The 24,246-nt window shown below is 36.8% G+C and overlaps 1 protein-coding gene across 2 annotated transcripts in view; it reads left to right on the top strand.

Annotated features, from left to right (window-relative positions):
• Positions 1–1,767: 1,767 nt before the first annotated feature.
• The window catches only part of fmt (phosphatase 6 regulatory subunit 1-like protein fmt), a 143,674-nt gene continuing 121,195 nt past the window's right edge, over positions 1,768–24,246 (top strand). For both annotated transcript variants that reach the window (XM_089247105.1, XM_089247106.1), the window contains exons 1-2: positions 1,768–2,007; positions 16,860–16,930. In XM_089247105.1, coding sequence (XP_089103231.1) covers positions 16,871–16,930 — 60 coding nt within the window. In that variant the 5' untranslated portion in view covers positions 1,768–2,007; positions 16,860–16,870. The remainder of the gene's footprint in view (positions 2,008–16,859; positions 16,931–24,246) is intronic.

Raw genomic sequence — 24,246 nt, forward strand, 5'->3', positions numbered from 1 at the left:
AAAAAACATGGTGAGAAATGTTTGTGTATTTCGTAAATCTGTGACTAATTTCATGTTACTTATTTGTTTTCGTAACTTTGTTTGAGACTTTGTCTCACTGGAGCATGGCCCCCACATGGGGGGGGGGGGCTGACAGGGCTCTAGCGCTGGGGCCCGGGACGGTTATCATAATTTTTTTACTTTTTCACGCTACAAATTAACTACAGAAGGGGCCCGTTAAAAGTCTGACCGAGGGGCCCGCAAAAGATCCCAGCCTAGGGGCCCCGCTACAGGATGTGGGGGCCATGCACTGGAGAGTAGTTGGTTTTCGTCCATCGCGCTTAGAATTAGCTCAAAACTATGCATCCGGTTTGTTTTGACCAAAAGTTTCTCACGTTTTAGTTCTCATGGAACTCTTGCTCGGAACCCCCCCCAAAAAAAAAACTCACACATTCGACGATACAGTTACGAGTAATATTTCGTGCTCTACAAATGAATCTCACGGCTTTTGTACTGCGGGACCCCAGAAAAACTAGCGTCATCAATTCAGTACCGTTTTAATTCATGGGCCCATTGGAGCCGCAAGTCACAAAAGGGGTCTCATGAAAATGAGATTTGACTAAAAATTTCGAAGCATTCATATCGGTAGGCAGGCATTTCTGGCCAGGTGAGATGACTCAGAAAAATCACTTCGCCCGTGTGCTCATGATACTCATGTCTTCAACTCAAGACTGAAGACCAGAGGTCTTCAACCTTTTTCTAGTCGCGAGCACTGCTTGTACCCATCATCTGAAAAGGAGCACCCTTACGGCGAGTTTGACGTATGAATGCATTTGGATCATTGAATGCAATTTGCATAAGGTGTTTGATTCTAATGTTGATCAAGTGCTCGCGAGCACAAAATCGGACATGAGCATCGAGCACTCCGGGTGCTTCAGGGTGCACCATGGTTCTCACGAGCAACGGGTTGAAGATGTATGCATTAGACCATCGGAACGTGATGTGACAAAAAATCAACTCATTAATTATTGAGACTTTTTATAGATTTAATTGAAACTTCTAGTACGTGATGCTGTGAGAATGGAACATCAAACAGCTGTGTGTTTTGCGCACCAACCATTTGGTTTGGGCGATTTTTTGTTTTTTTTGTTAACACGTTAACTGGTGTGGTTTTCGGCCCACCAGTCTTTCTATTTGGCCCACTAGTAAAGAGAAAAAATTTTCACTCGTGGGCAATATATAACCTTTTTTTTGTTTTGTCAATCATTATGACTCCCATCACACTGTTGGATTCACTTTCTTCAAATTAGCCCACCAGTTTGATTGTTTTATAAAATGGCCTGGTCTTTAGAGTTTAATTACAGAAAAAGTAATTAATGCTTTTTGGAGTTTTTGTTTAAATTACGGTTTTATAATTGAGAATGAACACGCAACCAGCTGGGTGTTTTGTACACCAGTCTTTGGTTTAATAGATCCAAGTCCGAATCAGGGCCGCAACTGGGAAAGGGCAGTTGGGGGGTCTGATGCCCTGGCACTGGACCAGTTCACTCTTTATTTGTGCAAATTACATGGGGGCGCCAGTCAATTTTTGTTTCTACTTGCGGCCCTGTCTTAATCCCAGCTGGTGCATGGGTGTTTGAGTGTTGGTTTTAAAAATTCGTCCTGATAAAGCATGGCCCGCTCCCAACATACTGCTGCAGGGCCCTTGGGCTTAGATCTTTGGCGACCTTTGATTCGATTTTTCACAGGTCCCACTTTTATCGACTCGGATTTTTGTGATCCGATGGGTCGCGGGTCGTGAAGGGGAGGGCGAGCCGTGTTTGACTACATCGAGAGAGATCTTGTTTTGATCGCGGACACACAACATCAATGGCAACACAGCCATTCGCCATCTTCCAATAATGAAAAGATAAGTTTCCCGCCTGTGAAAGGCGTTGTTGATATACAAAATAAAACCGTTTACGGATACTTCTAATAAAAATGGAAGTAAAAAATATATTTTTTAAATTGTAAACTGTAATTACAAAGGTGAGTTTTATCGAAAATTTCCCTTTTTAAAACTACACAAATATTCATCAAAATATCTTTCAAAAGTTGATCATTTTTTGTTGTGGAAAAATTCATTCATGTTCTCTATTTATCTATGAAAAAAATTACTGTTGAATCAATTTAAAAAGTCCCTTTAATTTCGACTGACATTGTACACATTGTTTGAAAATTTATTCTCACACTCTAATTGTTATAAATATTAATAAAACCGCAACAATTACTAGACTTCGCATATTATGAAAAATATTTTGGTAATTTAGAAGCTGGCCTTTAATTTGACTCGTTAAATTGATTTTTTTTAATCATAACTTTTTAATAAATTGTAATAACATACATACACATGTGCTTTACTTTTTTTACACATGGGTAATTATTTGGTTGGAAAAGAAAGATGTTTATGCAGGGCCCTCTATAAAGATCATTATGTGGGCCCCCAGTGCTCTTGTTCCCTTGCATTGAGATGCCACTGCATATAGGAAAATTACTTGCCCCTACTATAAATCGGAGGCCCTTGTATTGAGATACCAATGCATATAAGAGACTTGCCCCTACACTATAAATCCAGAGGCCCCAGGTGGGCCCTTGCATTGAGATGCCTCTTCATATAGGAGAGTTACTTGCCCCTACTGGGAATGGAGGCCCCAGATGGGCCCTTGCATTGAGATGCCACTGCATGTAGGAGAGTTATTTCCCGTAATTGTTTGTTCATATCACATGAGTTTTTTAGAATTAAGATCAATTGAGGGATTTGCCATTTAATGTTTTACTACCAAAAATTTGTAACTAAACGGGGTCTGTAAATGACTGGAGTGGTTTTGTGATAATCTTTTCTTATGGCAGAAATATCATCGTTGACTTGTAAAAATTCCTAGCACTTTCCGGGTTTTCTCCATATACTGTGAGCATTAAAGGGACAAACCATTGTAGTGAGATAAACATGCCTGGTACCAGAGGCACAGACATGAAGAAAGCATTGAGGGGTGCTGAAAGTTGTCAGTTGTCCCATGTATACACAATTCAAGCCTGTATGTAAGAATAAGAGTGGTGCATTGTATTGTATATTCATTTAAATTATTGAGGGCAGCTCAACCCCCACATAATTTATTGGGGAGAGGCTTAAATAACCTTAGCCCCAGGTTCCAGCACCTATGTCTGAAACATATTGTTTGGAAAGCACAGAAACCAAAGTGAACATTCCAAAAGTCATTGTGAAGGTCTATGAATCATTATTTCCCGGCAGACAATTTTTTATCACTTTGGTTATTTGTTCTATTCTAACAAACTTCTGAAGTAGCCTATTATTCAAGGCTGGTTCTGTTTAGTATACAGTGAAACCTCACTATAACAATACTCAATATAATGATAAATTCACCTACAATGATATTTTTCATATCTTGTTTGGAATTGCCTATTATAGTCCAATGTTAAACTCCTTCCTATACAATGATATCCTTTACTACAATAAATCCTTTTTTTTTTTTTTCGATATTCTCCATAGGAGATTTTTGAAAAATTGATATAGCATTTTTAAAAATATTTTTTGCTCAAATTTGTTTGAAATTTTATTTTAACTTTGTTAGTTATTTTTGTGCTTCTGAAAACGTCTAATAACATCTGTAATTTGCACCACAGAATCACCGAATGTGCTAAAGACGTTATTGCTATCACTACTTTCTATGTAAAACACAAAAGTGTAATGCAATAAACAACTTTACTGGGGCAATGCATCTAACTGAACTGGTAAATAAACCAATCAATTACAATTTTTCACGGCGAATAAATATATAAAAGCACATTTTCTTACAGTTTACTGACAATGGAGATTTAACAAACATGCCAACAGCAGCATAAATTTGATGGCATGTGATAATGCCGCCTCTCAATATAACAATAATCCCTCTACAACGATATTTTTTCTTGGTCCGCAGAGTATCGTATCAAAGTTTTACTGTACAGTTAAACTTCGATTAACCATCACTCATTTAACCGCCAGTTTCTGTTATCCCCCATCATCTAAAAAACAATTGCGGAAAAAACAGCTCCAGAAGGTAAAAGATCGGATCACTGCTATGGGCTGTGCAAATGCCACCGGCAATTATAGATTATCCTTGCTTGTAACTAATGAATCCAAAAAACCATGTGCTTTCAACAATTTAAATTGCCTGTGAATTATTTTGCCCAAAAAAGTGCTTGGATAGACCAAAAAAAATTTTCAGAATGATTCAACAATGTCTTCGTGCCTCAAGTTAGAGCTCATATGGCCGAAAAGCAGTTGAAAATAACATGCTTCTCTTTCTCCCAGCGAATACAACTCCACTTATCCAGCCTAGGGATCAGAGCATAATTGAAAATATGAAGCTACATTGCAGAACAGCTTTTATCGAAGGCTTGCTTTCATCTGCTGATGCCATGACTATCAAAGAATTTTGGAAAAGATACAACATAAAAGACGGGATTTTCAATGTCGCCACTGCCTGGGCTGACCTTATATCAAAGTTTATATTGATCGTTTTGTAAAATTAAATACAATATGTATGTATTATTCACTTTTAAAGGATTTTATTTTCATTTTTATCTCAAGCTTGCAGTGAAATCATGTTACTGTACATATGTATTAAGAGATTTCTGTTATCCATCTATTCAGTTATCCATTAAAGCCCTGGTCCTGATGGTGACGGTTAAGGTTAATCAAAGTTCCAGTGCATATCATGGGGCAGAGATAGGGATACAGGGATTCCCCCCCCCCCCCCCCCCAGTTTCAAAGGTGGAGTCAACTGATTTAATGTATATGTGAATTGGCATCATCGTGCCCTCCACCAGACTTCCAAGTCTATCTCTCCACCTATGTAAAATTTGGCTAAAATTGGTCAGAAATTGTGGATTTGTATAGAGAACATAGACAGAAAATTAGTTTTATATGTAGGTCTATAAATTGGGCGTTGTGTTGCAAAAAAGTATATATCAAAGTTTTAATTGGTTTTGGCTAAGGACTCCAAGAGGAAAATGTCTTTCTTATCGTTGGTAAGATGGTACTAGCAACATAGCCAGGTTTTGTTCGGTGGGGGGAAGCAAAATTCTGAAAGGCGCCATTTTTTTGTTCCTGCTTTAGGTACAAACTGAAAATTATGCATCAGTAGAAAGAACTTGAATTTTTCAAATTGAAAAATCAAATTTTGTCCCTTGGAGCCACATAGATGCTATTTTTGTGTGTGTTCAATTTCATGTGTGTATTTGTATATTGTCTCATTGTCAGGGTTGGTCCGATTTTGTCCAACCCGAAAAAACCCAGGTGAAAAGGTGTAAAACCCAGGTGAAAAACCCCAATAAAAACTATGCCTTAAAACTGAATTTACTCGCAAACAGTATACTTTCTAATGATGTTATTGCATTGTCATACTCTATCTCAAAAGAAATACATAAATAAATCTGTATTCAATACTATTTAAATTATATTTCTTCCCATTATATTTTAAATGTCCTTTTTTTACAAGTAAAGAAAATAAACATTTTCATGAATGTTTTCTAACTCACAATTACCAATCCTTTTCAATAACACCTTTTGATTTGAGTGATCTTTCACTATTTCTTTCACTTTCACTAATTTCTTTGCTTTTTCACATCCATGTTTATTTCTCAGTTTTGACCATACTAGTCCAAAAGTAGAAAAATATGCTCAATTGATGCAGATGTAATTGAATGCAGGTCTTCCAAAAATTTGCAAAAGTCTGCATTTAAAATCTTATTTTTTTGTGCCTTGCAATGCATGATTTTCCACCATTTTTTTTTGCTTCAACTGACTCCATCATGTTTTGTGAAAACATTGTTCTTAGATAGAACTCTGCATCTTCTATTTGAAACATCTGTAGTGCAATAACAAATTCTGTATTCAGTTTTTCGATCCATTGTTAAGCGGAAGCTTCTTGTTCCTTAGTTAATCTTTTTCCTCTCAAAGACGGATCAGTCACATTTGCAAGGAAATGAAATGGAGTTAGTGCTTTTTCAAAGTGATGTGCAACATACTCCTTATACAAAAATAATTATTTACTTTCCAATACATCTCTAGCCATATTTGTACTGTCTGTCCAAGAGTACAGCTATCTCTTTATAAATTAATCTTGAAGGCTTTACCAATACTCGATAACTACATTTGCAAGTTGACACATTCTTTATATAATCCTTTGTTGTCTAAAAACTTCACACAATACTTTTTTCTTTACGTTCAATGCATATTTCTATGTATTTTTGGTAATTATGGATGAATGAAGATTCATAAAATGGGCTGAACAGCCAAAAGCAATAACACGTGGATGGTTTTTGACAATTATGTCATGAAAGTTTTTCATTTTGTTCTCGTTATCACAAAAATCAGCAAAAAACACTTTTATTATATTATAGTATCCATAGCCCTTTCAGCACAGAATTATGCTGTTTTCTTGTTTGAACCATATTCTACAGTCTATTAAGTGGGTGCTCTAGCCAGTGTGGATACTCACTGCGATGATGGAGATCAGCATTTGCATTTGACCAACCATTCAACATCAGAGTGATAGTTGAATTTTTCAATTTCTCTGTCATTAGCATATCGACAGCTTTATCTGCCTTATCTAATAATGATCCAGCTGATTTCTTCCTATTAGGAGGGATATAACCTGGATGCATAACATTAACCATTTCTCTAAATACATCACTATCGGCTATGTTAAAAGGTATATTATTAGCATAAAAAAATTTGGATGCTTTTCAAGAACTAACCATTGGCAGTCACTTGTTTTAAGAATAAATTGTCCTAGTGGCCTTTGGTTTTTGATATGTTCCAGCATCCACAATGAATATTTGAACTTCCGCATTTAGAAACATTTTCAAGAGGTTGCTTTCTTTTCAATGAAGTAGACGTCTCTTCACTGCATGAAGGTTCATTATCATCAGTGTTTGATGAACACGAAAACAAGGAATCATAGGCGGAGATTGACTTGGAAGGGGAGGATGATGTCATTTCATATATACATTAGATCTATCGACTCCACCTTTGATGCTGCCCCCCCCCCCCCCCGTATCTCAGCCCATGCAAGGAATAACCTTCAGATTTCTTGCATTTATTCACATGAGCACGGATTCTTTCCTCTAACTATGGTATTGCAAAACTTACATAAGTCACTTGCCATTTGTTATCAGTTTTATTCACTATAGTCCATTCAATGGACTTATTTCTTCCAGAACCTTCAGTTCTTGACATTTTGCTAACTAAATTCTACCAACGAAAGTTACACTTCTCTCAAAGTAAAATTTTAGAACTTGGACAGTTTATACTCATAACTTGTCTAGCTAAACAGCAGAAAAAAATGGTGAAATGCTGTATCCAGGAGGGAAAATATCCATTATCCAGTCCTGTCGGATTTATGTGTTTCAGAATTTAGTTGCTTACAAGTAATTTGTTAGGGTTTTTGTTTTTTAATCACAGTTCTAATAAATGCTATGCTCCTTCTTATCATTTGGGAACAGTGTTTCTCCACTGAACTCTGGTTACGCTTTAAGCACACATAAAACCAGCTAAAATTTTTATTAATGTTAATTTAATGTTCTGTTCTGATTATTATTAATATACTTAAATACATAATTGTCATAAATTACCCAGTCTATTATATTTATTTACAGCATATATAACTTTCTTTCCTTATGCTTCAATATCACAAAAGCCCTGAAAAAACCCCAAAACCTGAAAAAGCCCAGTGGGTTGGGTTTTTGCCAACCCAGCTCATTGTGTATACTTTTGTATGTGTCTGCAATTAAAAAATATATTTTTTCTGTTTTTTTTAGTTGATGTTATTTCTCAAATTAAATTAATTATTGTTCAATTGATTAATTTATTTTAATTTTTTAATTAACTTAAAAAAATGCAAATTTTATGTTTTGTGTACTTATACAAACAACAACAACACAACCTGGAAATCGCCCTAAAAGGTGGTTGGGAAAAAAATTTAGATTATAGTTATACAAAAATGAAAGAAGAATAAAATAAAAAGAGAAAAGTATATTCTGTCTTCAAAAGTAATCCAAGATATGAAAGTACAGAAAAATCTTCATGCTACCATCCAATCGCTTTCATCATGTTACACTCTTATTGTAAGCACAACAACACAACCTGGAAATCACCCTAAAAGGTGGTTGGGAAAAAAATTTAGATTATAGTTATACAAAAATGAAAGAAGAATAAAATAAAAAGAGAAAAGTATATTCTCTTTTCAAAAGTAATCCACACTCTTATTGTAAGCACATATACACTACTACTATTCAATCATACATGTACTTCCAAAACATTTTTCTCTATAGCAGGTGTTCTCGATTTTTTTTGATTTGCAGAGACCTTTTTAGTACAGTGGAATCTCGATAACTCAACACCTATTACTCCCTTGGTTGGCAGAATACTGATTTCAATGTACGGGTAACTCGTTACATGGTTGGCTTGGGGGTTATTCAAGTATTATGTCAGCATCAATGGGGGGGGGGGGGTTTACGATTTGATGACGGGGGAAGGACGTTTGTATGATTCTTATATCATCAACCACCCTTTATGAAAATATGAAATAGCAGGACTCCCACTCGTCCTACTTTTTGGTAAAATGTCCTACTTTCTTGGTTTTGTCCTACTTTGTGGTTTTTGTCCTACTTTTTTACCAAATCCTATCTACAAAATTTGTGTAATAGGTTTAATTGAACAGGGAATCATCGATATATTGCCAAATAGTACAAATGTTGTAGATTACAATTAATGATTCTGCCAAAGCAGAAATTGTATCATTTTCAAGGGTATTTGGGGGGGGTGTATGTGGACCATTTGGTTTACTAATTTTTCATTTGCTGAGTTTGAGGGTTCAACAAGTGGAGTAGTCATTAAAACTTCTCTCTCTCTGGATGGAAAAATATTTTTTTATTTATATTTTTTTCATGGTCTTAGTAACTCAGGGCCGGGCTTAGGAATTTTGCGGCCTGGTGCAAAAAATAATTTTGCTGCCCCCCCCCCACAAAACATAATTAGTCATTTCTCGACTTACGAACTTTGCAAGTCACGAACAGAAGTATTTTGACCATAGTGGTGAATATTTGATTGTTTCTGTCGATATTTGTCAAACCTTATTCAAACTTACCTAATAAGTCATTGGTTCTCAATTGGTCACCCGCGGCTCCCTTGCCATGACAACGTTTATCCGCGGCTCCCCAGAATAGTTCGGTAAGAAATGATAATCGTTTGAAAAAGAACTTTTCGAAAGAACTTAACACTCATCAATGTCGCAGTTCAGCACTACACACCCTTTGAGAACCATCATGATAGTATTAGTCAGGTTTGAATTTTCCAGAATTTACAAATTGATTAGCGTAACGATCTGCGAAATAGGAAAGAAAACACAGCTGGAATCTTCTTGAATCACACTTCGTTGAATTCGTACAATGCTGTTAGGGACCGTTCAAGTATTACGTAAGCAAATTTTTAGCCATTTTTGACCCCCCTTCCCCCCTTTGTCAGCAAAAGTCAGAAAAACGCTGACCCCCTCCCCCCTCTTGTCAGCAAAATTTCGTCATCAGCTCTGCCCCTCTGCATCCTAACTCATATTTTCATAAAGGGTAGTCGATGGCGTAAGCATTATCCAAACCCACCCTCCCCCCCTTGTCATCAAAAGTCAGCAAATCGGAAACCACCTCTTTCCCCCCCCCCCATCGATGATGACGTAATACTTGAATGACCCCTTACGTGGGAAGTAATAATGCTGCTAGTCCAGGCAGGGGCGGCTCGAGCTTATCCACCGCCCGTGTGCAAATCCTTATGTGCCACCCCTAAAGATGACCCTGGCGGGAGGCTGATTGAGCTGTATCCTAGAAGACCTTGGGATAAACTTATTTTATTTTTAGGAGAAAGCCTCACACAATTCTCCGGCGAGAAAATGTGCTTGACCATACTTTCCGCTGTTGAAGAAAATGTGTTTTCAAAATGGAGCTCTCTTTTTCTCTCTCGTTATTTTACCATTCTTGATTATACCAGATAATTCACAAAACAGCACTTACTGATGGGCTACCATTACTTATACTTATGCTGTAAAGTTGATGTATAACGATGCGATTTTTGTAAAGAAATTTATTTCAAAGGCGTTTTTCATGTTTCAGGGACTGGGCAAGTGGGAAAACAAAATTAATTTTTGTGTGCAACGAAAAGTCAAGATGCCGCCCCTAACAACCTGCTGCCCGGGTGCACTGCACCTCTTGCACCCTCGCTTAAGCCACCAATGAGTACAAGGCTTGAAAAATCTCATGCTCACGTTCACCATAACTAGTGGTTGACAGACTAAAAGGTTGACACTTATGATAACTGAAACGAAGTCTTAGAACAGTATAAAACTATCGGAAATTATTAGCATTTCTGCGAGCATGGGAAGGGGTCCCTAAATCCCAGAGAAGTAAAAAAAAGACATTATTTCGGGCGGATTTTGTCGGGAGATAAAATCTTGGTATCTAAATTTTTTTCTGATTGTTCTAGCCCTGCACTAGTCACACCAACAATGATTGCAGAAAAATATATATTCAAGTGGGAAGATAAATATTTTTGCTTATGACATCTGATCTAATGCACAACACCTGTATCTATTGTACACTGAAGAGCCAAAAAAACTGGTACACCTGCCTAATATTGTGTAGGGCACCCGCGAGCCTGCAGAAGTGCCGCAACACGACGTGGCATGGACTCGACTAATGTCTGAAGTAGTGCTGGAGGTAATTGACACCATGAATCCTGCAGGGCTGTCCATAAATCCGTAGGAGTAAGAAGGGGTGGAGATCTCTTCTGAACAGCACGTTGCAAGGCATCCCAGATATGTTCAATAATGTTCATGTCTGGGGATTTAGGTGGCCAGCGGAAGTGTCTAGAGTCAGAAGAGTGTTCCTGGAGCCAGCCACTTTGTAGCAATTCTGGACGTGTGGAGTGTCGCATTGTCCTGCTGAAATTGTCCAAGTCTGTCGGAATGCACAATGGACATGAATGGGTGCAGGTGATCAGACAGGATGCTTACGTACCTGTCACCTGTCATAGTCGTATCTAGACGTATCAGAGGTCCACGCCAACTGCACACGCCCATACCATCACAGAGCCTCCACCAGCTTGAACAGTCCCCTGTTGACATGTAGGGTCCATGGATTCATGAGGTTGTCTCCATACCCGTACACGTCCATCAGCTCGAAGCAATTGGAACCGAGACTCGTCAGACCAGGCAACGTGTTTCCAGTCCTCAACAGTCCAATGTCGGTGTTGTCTGGCCCAGGCAAGGGGTAAAGCTTTGTGTCGTGCAGTCATCAAGGGTACACGAGAGGGCCTTTGGCTCCGAAAGCCCATATCGATGATGTTTCGTTGAGTGGTTCGCGCGCTGACACTTGTTGATGGCCCAGCATTGAAATCTGCAGCAATTTGCGGAAGGGTTGCACGCCTGTCACGTTTAATTATTCTCGTCAGTCGTCGTTGGTCCCGTTCTTACATGATCTTTTTCCAGCCGCAGCGATGTCGTAGATTTAATTTTTTACCAGATTCCCGACATTCACGGTACACTCGTGAAATGGTCGTGCGTGAAAATCCAAATTTCATCGCTACCTCGGAGATGTTATGTCCCATCTCTCGTGCGCCGGCTATAACACCACGTTCAAACTTGCTTAAATCTTGATAACCTACCATTGTAGCAGCAGTAACTGATCTAACAACTATGCCAGACACTTGTTGTGTTATATAGGCGTTGCCGACCGCAGCGTCGTACTCTGATTGGTTCCATATCTCTTTATTTGCATAGGCATGCCTGTACCAGTTTTTTTAGCTCTTCAGTTTATTTAAAAAGAATCTATGTATTTTGTAAACCATGAGTTTAAATTTTAAAAATTAAAATATTCACAATAAGTTCATTATCCAATAAATGAGTAATTTAATTCAGGTGTAATTGTAAAACAAATGACATAAATTTAGTTTTATCTACATTAAATTTACAATGCTGGGGGTAACTTAATGTGGAAAGCCCCCCCCCCCTCTTCCAAGGCGTAGGAAGAGCAAGACCACTGAGCATGGCCAAAGTTGGAGCTCATAGAAATACTGCCTTCGTTAGAGTTACTAGCTTGTGCGTAGGTCAGCATGAGAGATTAGGAAAAAAAGGTACAAAACAACTCTCTGAGCTTTTGAACTCTAAAGCAACCAAAATCAGATATAATAGAGTTCTATAAATTATGTGGAATAGTAGCTGAAAAGAAAATACATATGCTATATCAAAGAAAGGGAAAAAGCACCTGAAATGTTTTTGATTTCTTCTGAAATGCACCTCAGGGATTTATTTCACTAAAACTTGATATACTGTGCAATGCCTGCTAATGTTTTTTTACTACAAGCAGGTTTTCCCTTTAAAAATTTTTTCTACTGGAAGCAGTAGACCCACATACAGAACAGACCGAGCAGGATCAGGCTCTGTTGCTTAGACAATTTTAGATCATTGCCCCAGAGGACATAGGTTTGCTGTTTGCGGGTCTCCAGCACCACCATTTCAATTGATTCATACACCTGCCACTTTCACTTCCAATTTGGAAGATAGATTTTGAATACTTTAAAACACTCCTCAAAACATTAGGAACGCACACAAATACGACACTTTCTGGCGTGTACCAAAATTCGTTAAAAATTCCTGAGGAGTTATTCTCAAATTTACACGGTTCACAGCACCTTTTGCGTGTGCCTCTGCAAGCTAGTGATATAGTTGCATATGCAAAAGTATACAGAAAATGCTAAAATATTCACATTTTTAAAATTTAAAAAAAATATATGTTTATTTTAATTAAAAAATAATTTAATTGTCATGAAAAAAATCAACTGAAAATGTAAAACATAGTTGATTTTTTTATTGGAATTTCTCACAAGTACTTTCTAATAAATGCATAACTTGCATCTAAATTTATACAGAAACAGGCACCTTTCACAATTTTGCTTCCCCCACTGACAAAAGCATTGCTATATCATTGACCTATACCCAGGCCAGGGTTGGCAGGTTTTTGACGCATGTCAGTTTCTGACGGTTTAAACTGTCACATCAAAAAACCTGAAATACTGCTTTTCAACATATAAATTCCCATTGAAAATACACACATTGATTGCATGTAATGCTTAAAGTGACTATGCTGCAATACATAATGTGTGATTTTAAAATAATCTTCCCCCCCCCCCTACATAATTATTTTGGACAATTATATACATGTATATATACTTGTAAAATATAGAATTTGAGTAGAGCGTAGCATAAAACTAAGGAAGGATATGTACTGTATTCAAGATAGTTTCAACCTTCTAAAATTTCTTCAACTGTTTATTTATATATGAATATATATATATTTGCATATCAACATCTGCTCTACTTTTTTTTTTTTACAACAGATACATGTTTAAAAAGTTCTTTCATGCTTGCTATATATAATGTTGATTTCTGTTATTATATTATCTAGACAATCCCAGATATTTAAAACAATATTCTTATGTACATAACATTAGAATATATATTTCCAGCAATCAAAATACTAAACTATCCTAAAATAATTTTTCCCCTGAAAAATTAATTAGTTCATTATTAGTCAAAATTTTTCATTGTTACCACAGTTTCTATTCTTGGGTTACATTTGGTGGTATATTTTTAAATGATAAGTGTTTTTTTTCCCTTCAAAAAGACCTTATAAAAGTATCCTGAATATGCATATTTTTTATATAAAGTTACTTGAGTTATATTACAATATCAAAATTGCTAATTCTTACCACATTTTCTAACCTTGGGCTATGCATTCTGACATTCTATTTTTAGAAAATTCATGAATGGGGATTGCATCACAGATCTAAATGTAGTGGTATATTATCTCTCTCACAGGGTTTTCTTTTTCTTTTTCCTTCACCAAGAAGCAGCAACAGTAGTGACTGCATTATCATGCTAGGGGCAGATGGTCTTATAATCCAATAAAGACACCAGCTGCCCTTAGAGGACAAAGACCAGTGTACTAGAGAAAAGTCCAACTTTGCTATTTATTGTTTGAATTGTAAAGTAGTGAGGATTAATATGGAAACCAATTTCAGAAATTTCATTTGGTATTTTTTTATGTTTAGTGAAACCAATTTCTAAGAAATCATAACTATTTAGTCTATTATTAGTTTAAAATATAATGAATCGTGGTGGAAGGCCACAGCATAGAGCCTGGCAAAATTTTGATAAAGTAGAGAAAAATGGAAAGATATATGCAAAATGCATTAATTGTGGAGTTATGGGATGTAATCGTGTGGACAGGATGAAGAGCCATATAGCTCAGTGTATTGGAAGGGGCAATGATGTTGAACAAATACCTGATGTACAAAAAGCAACTACATCAACATCTACAGAGTCCACTGCTTCACAGCCTATTATTTTGTTGGAATCAACAGAACCTGAAATTTTCACTCAAAAAAAAAGCAAAAATTGATGACTTCATTGTGAAATCAAATTCTGCTGCAACTAAAAAAATTGATTTATTAGTGGCAAAGTTTTTTTATGCCAATAATATCCCATTCAGTGTTGTTGAACATTCAAGTTTCAAAGATCTAGTTTCTGCTTTGCGACCTGGTTATAATACCCCAAGCAGAAAAGCTTTGGCTCAGTCATTGCTTGATGAAGTTACAAGAGAGGTTGAGAAAACTGCAAAAGACATTCTCAGTGGAAAAGCTGTAACTTTAATTGAAGATGGATGGAGCAATATTCATAACGATCCAGTTATAGCTACATGTATACATTCTGAAGGTAAATCCTATTTTCTTGAAGCTGTTGAGTGTGGTGCTATTATGAAAAATGCAGATTACCACAAGCAAATAATTGACAATTCCATACGTTTGGCCCACGATAAATATTCTTGTGAAGTAAAGGCAGTTGTAACTGATAATGGGAAAGTAATGGAGAAAGCCAGGCAACTTTTGCTTAATGAGATTGACCAAAATTTAATAGAATATGGGTGCTCTTCTCATTGGCTCAACTTACTCGGACAAGATCTAACACCTGAAGCTGTGCTCAAACAGGTGGTTAAAATACAAAAATACTTTAGAAACCATCATTTGCCTTCGGGATGGCTTAATGAACATATGGGGTCAATAAAACCCCAATTACCTGGTGATACTTGATGGAAGAGTACACTTACTTGTCTTGAAATATTTTTACACAATAAACCATTTTTTCAGAAAATAGTAGAAGATCACGAAAATGACATTGACAAAGGAATTGTTATTTTAATCAACAATTATAATTTATACAAACAGTGTAAAGATCTTTCATTCCAACTCAAGCCAATAAGTGTTGCATTGGATATTCTTCAAACAGATACAGCTACAATAGCTGACTCATGCCGTGTTTGGCTAAGCCTTCTCAAAGAAAGTGCTCTTCAGCCTCACATTGAAAAGATACAAAACAGGATGAATCAGATTCTGAGACCATTTCATTATTTGGCATATAATTTGCACCCAAAATATAAAGGTGAAGGACTGACTGATGTACAAAGTGATTTGGCTCGCACATGGGCAACAGAGAAAATTAACGGTTGTCTGCCATTGCTAATTTCATATGAAGCGGAAGAAACTCCTTTTCCACCTTCTTATTTCGGTGCAGCAGGAAGAATGACAAACCCAGTGATTTGGTGGAAAGGACTTTCTAAATGTAATGCTTTTTCAGCTGAGCCTGCATCTGAACTCATAAAACTAGCAATGCTTTTACTGTCCAGTCCCGCCAGCTCAGCCTCCATTGAAAGAGTGTTTTCTAACTTTGGATTTGTCCATTCAAAACATAGAAATCGTTTAGGTGTAGAAAAATGCACAAAATTAGTTACATGTTATCGGATGCTACGTGGTAAAAATTAACCATACTATTAATTATATATCTATTCTAGACATTTTGTACCTCAAATTCAAAATTGCAAATTATAATTAATATTTTGTTTCAATTTTAATAAATTAGTGTTTGAAAATGAAACATTGTAATATCAAAGTACCTCATCATTAAGTTATATACCTATTCTATTCGAAACATCCCAAAGCATTCATTTAGGTTTTTGATGGTTTTTGACATTTTAAACCAGTTTTTGACAGTTTAAACCAGTTTTTGACAGTTTAAACCAGTTTTTGACAGTTTAAACCAGTTTTTGACACTTGTCTCCCTGACCCAGGCAATTATAAACGCTTTTATAGGTCATAAATGCATTCTTTTACCCACTGATATGGCAATGCTGTCTATAATTCATTAAACTTTTTTCAGGTACAAATCTAGATGTGTAATTTATAACTGCTATAAGTGATAAGACCTCAAAACTGGAATTTATATTCACTCACAGGAATGAGGACAAAAAGATGACAGTTCTTTTATTGATCAATGGCCTTCTCAAGGGCTCAACATCTTTCTTTTTTCTTATTATTTTTAGTTGAAAAAAAGTGAAAAATTGTGAAATGAAAAAAAACCTCACTCTATAGTTGCAAAAGTATATGAAAGTTTATGTGCTATTCTCTGTGGGTAGGCGTGTGAGGAAAATAGGTAAGTATTTTTGTGAAAACAAGTATTTTTTGGACAGTCTAATTTGAATTTATCAATCATAGAGAAAAGCTTTTCTAGAGGGAAAATATGAAGTTGACAGTTAGTAGGCCTATAATTTTTTTTTAATCAATATGATCAGTCACTCTTGATATCTGGTAATAATAATTTGACTTTATTTTTAGTTTACACTTCTCTATTTTATTATGCACGAAACTTGCAACATTTTATATCTTGTTTTTTATTTTGTAGCTTACAGCGGTATGTTCTGGAAGTACAACCTCACAGCTGCATCCCATATTGGAACACTGTTGGAAAAAGAGGTATTTTCTAACACAGGAAGCATTAAATGTTGTAAAAATAGTCATAACTTACAACCTGGTTTTTGAGTCCAGAGGTGCCTGCACAGAAACATTGGAAACTTTCATTGTCTATTCATGAATTATTGAGGGGGTTCAAATAACCTGATCTCCATATTCAAATCCCGCTTATGGCATAGTGGTTTGTGGTTGGGTGAAGTTGGTTTTTCCAACTTCAAGGCCGATATGCGAGCTAATCTTTCATTTTCCTTGTCATCTTTTGACCAGTTAATTTCCCATAAGTGGCCCAATAGTTACAGGAATACCTCTCTTGCAACTGAAATAGTTAATTTACCTATGTGCTACCCGCAGTGGCTGTATTATGAGAACACACATTTTCCCCTTCTTTCTCTTTTTTGGAGGTTTGAAGCTAATAGAATACATTTTGGGATTTTTTTATGAACGCATTAAAAGTTAGTCACTGATTTTAAAATCAATTAAAATAATTGAAGTAGTTACTCTAATTAGTTTTTTTTTTAAAATTGAAATACCTATTGTATTCTTTGTTACATACAATGATAGCGTGGCTCAAATCAAACTGAGGACATCTTAGGGAATTGAACATTAACCAGCAAAGAACATCTTTTTTTATGCTTTAAAAGGTGTCAAACTAGATTACCTGATACTACACTGCTTGGGAGAGAAGCCTTCCTAAAAAGAGCTAAATATTAGCCAATGTGATGATACCCCAGAAGTGCTGGAGGTTAGGATCATAAAATATCATATGGCAGTAAAAAGTGCTGCTGGGGATGTACATTGATGCATACATAACATTTCAACCTTTGCTAAAAGATATATGAGTAAGTGAAACACAAGCATCTTTGCAGTGGAATCTGAGGGGACAAAAAAGGTTAGAGGGTTCAGCCTTGCAAAGCATCATGAAAATAATGACCTTGAAATGTGATTATTCAACCCCCATCTACTGGCAAGATGATGAAGTAAAAGAATGCATATGAAGGTGGCAGTAGCTGTATAATGAATTATTTCTTCATAAACATGTCAAAAAGACACAAAACCAGCGTTACGCATGATTTTGTCCTAGGCACCATGGTTGTGTATGGCCGTGACTGGTTAAAATAAGTCTCTTCACAGAGGGTAATCAGGCCAACAACATTTAAAATTCACATATAATGCGACAGGCAAAATAGTGTACCATGTGTTTTGCTTTCAAATTTGGAAGACAGGTGGCAGCCTTTAGGCTAGCCGCTGTGGTGGTCGAGTGGTCATAGTGACGTACTCGCATAGCGGGGACCCGGGTTTCGAGCCCCACCGTCGCCACAGTGGTGGTCGGCTGAAGTTGGTTTTCTGTGGTTCCCAACTTCAAGGCTCAAATGCGAGCCGATCTCCCCGTTAAAAAGTCTCGCCACAGAGAGCAACAGTCCTACAAACAGTACAAATATTCAGTCACTACACATCACTTCACTTCTGAGATATAGATGGCAGCATTGAAAAATCATACACAACACTAGATACGCACTCAGACTGTACACACACACTTACACTTCCGGCACAACTCACTAGGTAGTAAATTGCCTATGGCGATAGACCTGAGTTGTGCTCGGTTTGAAAAAAAGAAAAAACAGCCTTTAGGCTACACATAACAAGCATTCCTCAGACATAAACTTCACATCAGATACACAACGCATACATAGCACATTCTGACATCAATTCATTACATGTTCCCCAGAGGAATGTTTACAAGGTGCATGTGTGGTTTATTAGTACAAGTGGAATCCAGTTTACATGACAAAATCATATAACTGAAACTTTTTGAAGTCTTCCCATAGAATTAATTCAGTGGTTTTAATTGCATTTTAAATTTTGAGGTATGAAAATCGAACTGAGGTCGAAAAGTATGGACAAAAGGCAGTTAAAGTTGCTATATCTCCTTTATCTAAGGAAACGGAGGGATAGACGTATATATGTGGGTACATCCTATTGATGCACAGGGACCTTCATATGGTGTTTTTATATTTATGTCAAATAATTAAAAAAATTCCATGCAAAATCATCTTGAAAAAGTAGCCAAAGATGTGGACTAATTCGACCCGCATCCGCGTCGTATGAATAGCTCGAAATAACCTAATGTATGAAACTTGTATGTGCGGATGCAGAGCCCGCACGTAGGTTTTGACACATGCGTATGCCATCCGGACCCACATGAACACTTCAAAGGTGCGGGCGCATTCCACATTGTCTGAAATGCTCTGTATATACCAATTGTTAAAACTTCTTTCGGACCTGCGTCCACATCCGCTCCGTGTGAAAGGGCCCTTAACCTTTATATGTTGAAGAATGATTTGAATTCAATCATCTCTGTGAAATTTCCACGGAAACTAGTGTTGTGTGCAAGATCATATACACAGTTTGATTTTGTAACGAGTGATGTTGGCGGCAAAATATTAGCATCTGTCTGTAATGTGCTTTTCAATGGTATATTACCATGAAATGCTATATAGTCGCCCCCACCCCATATTCGCGGTTCCCGTATTTGTCATTTTTTTCCTTTATTGGATTTTTTCCTGAGCAATTGTCATTGACATGTTTTAATTACAAAATTTGAGTTATGCCTGTTTGGGATGGCTCATTTGTCTAGTGCTACTGATAATGCTCCGAAAATACAAAAAAAAGAAAGTAAAAAAAAAAAATTAGATATATTGACTATGCTTGGCAAAAGTAAGTCAGTTGCTGCTTTGGCTCACCACCAGATGATTCTCATGATATTGATCCCTCTATGGTATGTTCTTCACATGTAGAAAAATTGGTAGAGGAAGTCTTGTCAACATACTCCAACATACTTGATGATATGAAGAAGAAACGGCAAACAGAAATTACAGTGTTCTTTCAGAAAACATCACCAACAATCAATCATTGCACCCTCGTTTACATTCCCTTATAATTTTGTGTTACCCTGCTATTCTCGTGATGTTCAATAAACAAGATAAACAAAAAATCTATGGTTTCAGTTATTTGCAATTTCGCATATTTTCCTCACCCCAGAATGTAACCCCCACAAATACGGGGAGGGGATCGACTATAATTTAGAGCAATGGTTCTCGACCTTTCTTTGTCCATGGCCCCCTTTCAACCATTTCTCATTCCTGTGGCCCCCTTGCGAATTTTAATTCGAACTCCAAATCTTTGGCATTTAGGCATTTCCAACTATCAAATCCAAGTAGTTTTTGCAGATTGTGAAAACGCGTCGCTGAATATGTTTTGCATGCGTGTATCAACATTAAAAACCGTAAATTTTAGGTTGACGGATACAAAGATACTCATTGAGCGGGTTATGGATATTTCAAAGTGAAGACTTACGTGAGAATTTATTGCACTGTTTTTAGAAATCAGCAGATGCAGTGAGTCTCTAATAAACAGATTTAAATTGCTTTGAATGTAGTCGTACGCCTTTTTAGAATTTTTATTCTAATGTCCACAACATTGTTCTTGCAAGATAGGAAAATTGCATTGAAATTATTCCCCTCAAGCTCTTTAGAGATAAATGGCTGGAAGAAATGAGGAGAGGCAGAGTAAGGCAGTTAGACTATAGACATTCATCAATTGTTCAGTATGCTTATGGCTATAGGCAGAGTAGAGAGGGAGAGATAACTGTGAAGTTTGGGAAACTAAAGGAAGAAAAAAGATTGTGAGCCTAAAAAATGAGAAAAAAAAATTTGGTGAACAATGAACAAATAGTATTAGGCTCAAGGGACAAATAGTATTAGGGGAGGCTCAAGCTTATCTGCCACCTGGGTACAGCCTCAAAGCCTGTCACGAGTCTGAGAGCTCTTTAGCCAAGGTGACTTTGGGATATACCTGATTTTTTTTTTAGTACAAAGTCGCATACCATTGTTTACTTAACAAAATGTCAGTAACCATATGTCCTGCTTTTAAAGAAACTGTCCTGCATTTTGGGCCAGTATTATTTTACTGTTCTTAATTATACCAGACAACTTGATCCACATTACCACTCTCATCGATGAGCCATTATTACTTACACTTATCCCCTAAAATAGAGAAGTGTAAACTAAAAATAAAGTCAAATTATTATTACCAGATATCAAGAGTGACTGATCATATTGATTAAAAAAAAATTATAGGCCTACTAACTGTCAACTTCATATTTTCCCTCTAGAAAAGCTTTTCTCTATGATTGATAAATTCAAATTAGACTGTCCAAAAAATACTTGTTTTCACAAAAATACTTACCTATTTTCCTCACACGCCTACCCACAGAGAATAGCACATAAACTTTCATATACTTTTGCAACTATAGGATTGTTGGGATGTTGCAGGCTTAAGTAGTAGGGCAGTTAAAAGGAAGCATTACAGTATCGATTAAAAAAACTTTAAAGATGTGGTGTCAATCTTGGAGGAAGTCCCAATACAGGGGCGGCTCGAGCTTACATGCCGCCCGGGTGCGAAGCCTCATGTGCCGCCCCTACTGGTGACCCTGCCAGGAAGCTGATAGGGCTTCGGTGAAGGGCACCTGGAGATAAACCTGATTTTTTTTCAGAAGAAAGCAGCACATCTTTGTTTACTGTGCAAAATGTGCGTGACCATACGTCCCGCTTTTGAAGTAGAAAATTTTTTGTTCTAGAATTATTTTACCATTCTTAATAAATGCCAGATAACTTAATCCTTGAAAGAACGCTTATTTTTGTGAGCCATCATCACTTATCCTGTAAAGATATTTAACGGGGTAATTTTTATTAAGAAAATTTTTTCAAAGGTGTTTCTGGTATTCCAGGGGCCGGACAATGAAAAACCAAATTTTTCCTTTGCTTTCATTTGACTATTGTGGATCAAATTCTGAGTGAAGGTATGGGTCCCTAGGCTGGGATCTTTTGCAGGCCCGCTCCCAGTCAGATTTCTCACGGCCCCTTCTATAGTTAATTTATAGCCTGAAAAGGCCAAAAAAATTATGAGAATTATCCCGGGTTCTTGTGGGAGCCATGGGTGAGGAAACCAAAATGCACACATGGTCCTTGTAATAGAGTACAGGGGTAGCACTTGGCCATGCGACCCATTGCGGCCACACGGGGCACTGCTTAAGAGGATGCTAAATCCGGGGTGAATGGGTAAAAAAAAACCAAACTGTCCGGTCTGGAGGTTCGCAAAATCCGAAATGAAGGGCCGAAAAAATTTTTTTGTTAAGAATTGTTTGGATAAATTATGAGGGAGGGACATGACACCTTCTTAGGGTAGGGCTGACAGGGCTCCAGCTTGAGGCCGGGGACTAAATCCTTATAACTTTTCTTTTTCACTCAATAAATTAACTGTAGAAGGGACTCCGTGGAAAATCGGGCATGGGCCCCACGAGATTCCCTGACGCAGGAGGTAGGGGCTATGGAGGGAGCAATAGGTAGGAGGCGCAAAAAATAAGTCCCATATGGGTACAGATTTTGTCTCGAGCTGCCCGGATAGCTTACATTCTTGTTTCTGGTATTACAATCAGAGGCCTTGTCTATTTTCTCAACATTTCCGTTGTCGAGGTATAGTATGACTCAATAGCGTGATGTCATGAATTTTTACTGTGTTAAATTTTGTTGTCTTAAATAAAGTTTGCGCTGCCGCCCGGGTGCGTCGCACCCTCACTTAAACTGCCTTTGTCCCATACATTATCATAGCAATGTAGTTTTAAAAAATTAAATTTTGCAGTATTTTTCCTCGTATGATTTGGTCTCTTGGAGTTCGTTATAACTGAATTTGACTTTATTTCTTTTCAGCAGAGGCAATGGATTGGCACCCCCTTTCAAAATTCATAAAAAATACCCCAGAGTCCTAAAAATACCCAAGCATTCTCTATTCGATTTTATAAATATATTCCCCATCAGACCACTCAGTGCTGGTTGAAGATAGCTTTGTGCTAAACTAGATGGCTATCCATCTGTAATTGCATGAAAACGATGGATTTTTTTACAATTTAGCTTTCATTTTTCATTCATCTACTTCTTGGATTACATTTACTACCAGCCAGGGTTGTTTGGTTTAAACCATGTTGGTTTAAACCATGGTTTAAACCTTGGTTTTAACCAAGTGGTTTTTTTAAAAAAACCACTTCGGTTTTTTTCAAAAAATCAAATAAAAGTTGCCTAAATATAAATTTTTTTTCCTTGAAAATATCATATTGGTTCATTATTAGCCAAAATGTTTCATTTTTACCACATTTTATATCCTTGGGGTACATCCTGATGGTATATCTTTAAATGACATAAGATTTTGTAAGTGGTTTTTTTCAAAAAGTCTCATAAAAGTGGCCAGAATATATATATATTTTTCATATGAAGTATCTTAGTCATTTAAAGTTATATATAAAAGCCTAAATTTCTCATTCTTACAACATTTTCTAACCTTTGGCTACATTCTGATGCTCTATCTTTAGCAAATTCATGAATAAGGATTGCATCACACATCTAAATGTAATGGTGTATTATCTCACAGGGTTTTTTTTTCCCTTCACAAAGCAGCAGCTACAGTAGTGACACCATCATGCTAGGGGCAGGTGGTCCTATAATCCAATAAAGACACCAGCTGTCCTTAAAGGACAGACTAGTGTACTAGTTCTAACATTACCTCACATACATTTTCATTTTCTTTCCCATAAGAAGTAGCACATCTCCTACTGTATATCTCCCAATCTTAATATTCTCTCTCAATAGTTGTTTTTTTTTATACTTTCACACACACACTGTTAAGTCCAATTAATCAAGGTTCTACTGTATAGTAGTAACAGATTTCCGAAAAATGATCAGCTATATACAGGGTGATTATAATTAAAGTTTTGATTCCAAAACTATACAATAAGTACTGATCAGAATGACTTGAAAATTTGCATGGATACTCCTGAAGCAATGGAAGTTTCTTTCGCAAAAGAAAAAAGTGTAAAATGTGCAAGTAGACGATGCTGTACTTGGCCAGCAGTATAATCTATTTTGTGCAACCACATCATTTCAGAGCAGCAGCATCAGTGTGTGGATAGAACTTCTATCAAGATGCACATTGCAATACCAGCTGCTAAAGACCCATTTTGACAGGATGCACCTTAACCCTTGCAACTTCTGGCTGTGGGGATACCTCAAAATGTTATAAACAGTGGTCAGATTAAGTGGTTTAATAAAGCTGAATTGCAAGCACATCCACATTATGACCATGGGGCATACTCTGATTCTGTTGTTGAACAAGAATTTTTGTACTTTCAACCTCATAGCCAGAACACGCGGTGGACAACATATTTAACATTTCTTAAGTAAGTTGTAGTTATTTGTTCAATTACTTCTTTT

The sequence above is a fragment of the Pholcus phalangioides genome, unplaced genomic scaffold (genome assembly GCF_987345545.1).
Source record: "Pholcus phalangioides strain wild (caught in Gottingen) unplaced genomic scaffold, Ppha-v1.0 ptg000017l_1, whole genome shotgun sequence".
In the NCBI taxonomy this organism is placed as follows: domain Eukaryota; kingdom Metazoa; phylum Arthropoda; class Arachnida; order Araneae; family Pholcidae; genus Pholcus; species Pholcus phalangioides.